General features: G+C 41.6%; 1 protein-coding gene across 2 annotated transcripts; it reads left to right on the forward strand.

The window, feature by feature from the left end:
* The first annotated feature begins 873 nt into the window (after positions 1 to 873).
* On the forward strand, positions 874 to 2,548 carry LOC116873634 (olfactory receptor 7C2-like). 2 transcript variants are annotated; one of them, XM_032867473.1, is made up of 2 exons: positions 874 to 1,634; positions 1,672 to 2,548. In XM_032867473.1, the coding sequence occupies exons 1-2, from the start codon at positions 1,088 to 1,090 to the stop codon at positions 2,151 to 2,153; spliced, it is 1,029 nt and encodes a 342-aa protein (XP_032723364.1). In that variant the 5' UTR covers positions 874 to 1,087; the 3' UTR covers positions 2,154 to 2,548. The 2 variants fall into 2 exon arrangements, with proteins under 2 accessions (XP_032723364.1, XP_032723363.1); XM_032867472.1 differs by having other exon boundaries at positions 874 to 1,596; positions 1,643 to 2,548.

The following is a 2,548-nucleotide window of genomic DNA, read 5'->3' on the forward strand; positions in this document are numbered from 1 at the left end:
GGGTTCCCCTTTCTCCACATCTCTCCAACACATGTTGTTTCCTGTCTTGCCAATTTTGGCCATTCTAACTGGTGTAAGGTGATATCTCAATGTGGTTTTAATTTGAATCTCCCTGATGGCTAGTGATGATGAACAATTTTTCATGTGTCTGATAGCCATTTGTATGTCTTCATTGGAGAAGTGAACTAACTAGATTTTAAATAAAAACTACACCCACACACACAAAGAAAAAAGAGACAAAAAAATCTCTTAACTAAAGAGAACAAACTGGTCATTTGTGGGTGAGGATTGGGTGAAATAGGTGAAGGAGACTACGGAGTACACTTATCATGATGAGAACTGAGACATGTATAGAATTGTTGAATCATTATATTGTACACCTGAAACTAAACTTTTACGTTAACTATACTGGAATTTAGAAAATAATTTTTTAAATGTATAAATAAATAAGTAAATGAGAAACTCTAGGACACTATATTTATAAATTATATTTTTGCTGAAATTATATAGGGACATTGATACTATAAATGAAATATAAATGATGATTAAAAATAATAATATTGGTGGGTTTTTTTTAACAGAAGGAACACCCAAGGTCCAGAGGATCTAAGATAAAGAAATTACAGAAAGGCAGTACAATGAAAGAACCTGGCAAAGATTAGAAGATTTGCCTGGCATTCAAGAATTCTCCATTCCCACAAGCACTGAGCAGAAAGCACAAGAGCAGGCATCAAGGATGACTGCTTAGGGATGAAGACAAGCACTAGAGCAGAGCTCCTCAAACCTGGTGTGTACCAGAGTCCCCAGGAGGGCCTGTCAAGGCACAGAATGCTGGCTCCCCACCCAAAGTGTCTGATTCATTAGGTCAGGTGGGCCCGAAAAATGTGTATTTCCAACACAGTTCCCAGGTGACGCTGATGATGCTGGTCAGGGATCACAATTTGAGAACCACTGATCTTAGAGAAAATTTTTCCAGGTAACAATGGTAACCATAATTTGTCAGCAATGAAGGTCAATCATTAGTCAAAATGAATGATTTCATGAATCCCCTGAGTTTGGATTAAGGAAATTACTATCATTCTGGAAAATGCTTATTTGGAGTGAATCTTGTGCTGCTTTTTTCCTCCTTCTGGGCAAACCCAGTAGCCCCATGAAAAGAGGAAACCAAACAGGAGTTGGGAATTTTCTCCTCCAGGGTTTCTCAGAGGAACTGGACATGCAGTCTTTCTTCTTTGGGCTGTTCCTGTCCATATTCTTGGTCACCTTCACTGGGAACCTGCTCATCTTCCTAGCCATCTGCTCAGACTCCCACCTCCACACACCCATGTACTTCTTCCTCTCCAACTTGTCCTTTGCTGACATCTGTTTCACCTCCACCACCATCCCCAAGATGCTGCTGAACATCCAGACTCTGGACAAAACCATAACATATGAAGGATTCCTCAGCCAGATTTTTTTTTTCATTGTATTTGCATGCCTGGACAATTTACTCCTGACCGTAATGGCCTATGACCGCTTTGTGGCCATCTGTCACCCCCTGCACTACTCGGTCATCATGAACCCCAGGCTCTGTGGGCTGTTGGCCCTGGGGTCCTGGTGCATCAGTGTCATGGGCTCCCTGCTCGAGACCTTGACCCTTTAGGAGTGTCATGGGCTCCCTGCTCGAGACCTTGACCCTTTGGGGGCTGTGCTTCTGCAAAAACATGGAAATCCCACACTTTTTCTGTGATCTTCCTGAAGTCCTGAAGCTTTCCTGTTCTGACACCCTCATCAATAACACAGTGAATTATTTTGTGAATATTGTCCTAGGTCTTTTTCCTCTCTCTGGAATCCTCTTTTCATATTCTCAGATTTTCTCCTCCATCCTGAAAATTTCATCAACCAGGGGAAAGTACAAAGCCTTTTCCACCTGTGGGTCTCATCTCTCAGTGGTCTCCTTGTTCTACGGCACAGGCCTTGGGGTCTACCTCAGTTCTGCAGTGACTTCATCTTCCAGGACAAGTCTGGTGGCCTCAGTGATGTACACTATTGTCACCCCCATGCTGAACCCCTTCATCTACAGCTTGAGGAACAGGGACATGATGGGGGCCCTAGCTGCACTCCTCAGGAAGGAGGTGCCTCTCAGCATCAGGACCATTATAGGACTCTCCTGAGTACCTGGGCACACAATACTGAAGACCACAAATCTTAGTTTCCTTCATGCAATATTTTTTATTTTTCCTAATTTTACATGTTTTCAAGCAAGATTCCTTGGTTTTTCCCTGCCCTCTATTTTTCTTCAGGTTCCCTTGTGCATTCTTTTTTTCATTCTGTAACTAGTCATTTTAACTTGATCTGAATAGAACCTGCTATTCTCTCAGTAACCTTCAGTGATGGTTTGGATTTCTTGAAAAATAAATCAAATCTCATGTGTTTAATAGACATATTCAAGGTGATAGGATGTGTGCCTAATTGGGAAACGTCGCCTTGCAAACTCATTTAGATGTTCTGAGGTTATGTGAATGGAATCAAGTCAAAGATTTGTGTCCAAAACTATGAGAAAATAAAT

This window comes from Lontra canadensis, unplaced genomic scaffold (assembly GCF_010015895.1).
Source record: "Lontra canadensis isolate GAN:19392208 unplaced genomic scaffold, GSC_riverotter_1.0 scaffold35, whole genome shotgun sequence".
Taxonomy (NCBI): Eukaryota; Metazoa; Chordata; class Mammalia; order Carnivora; family Mustelidae; genus Lontra; species Lontra canadensis.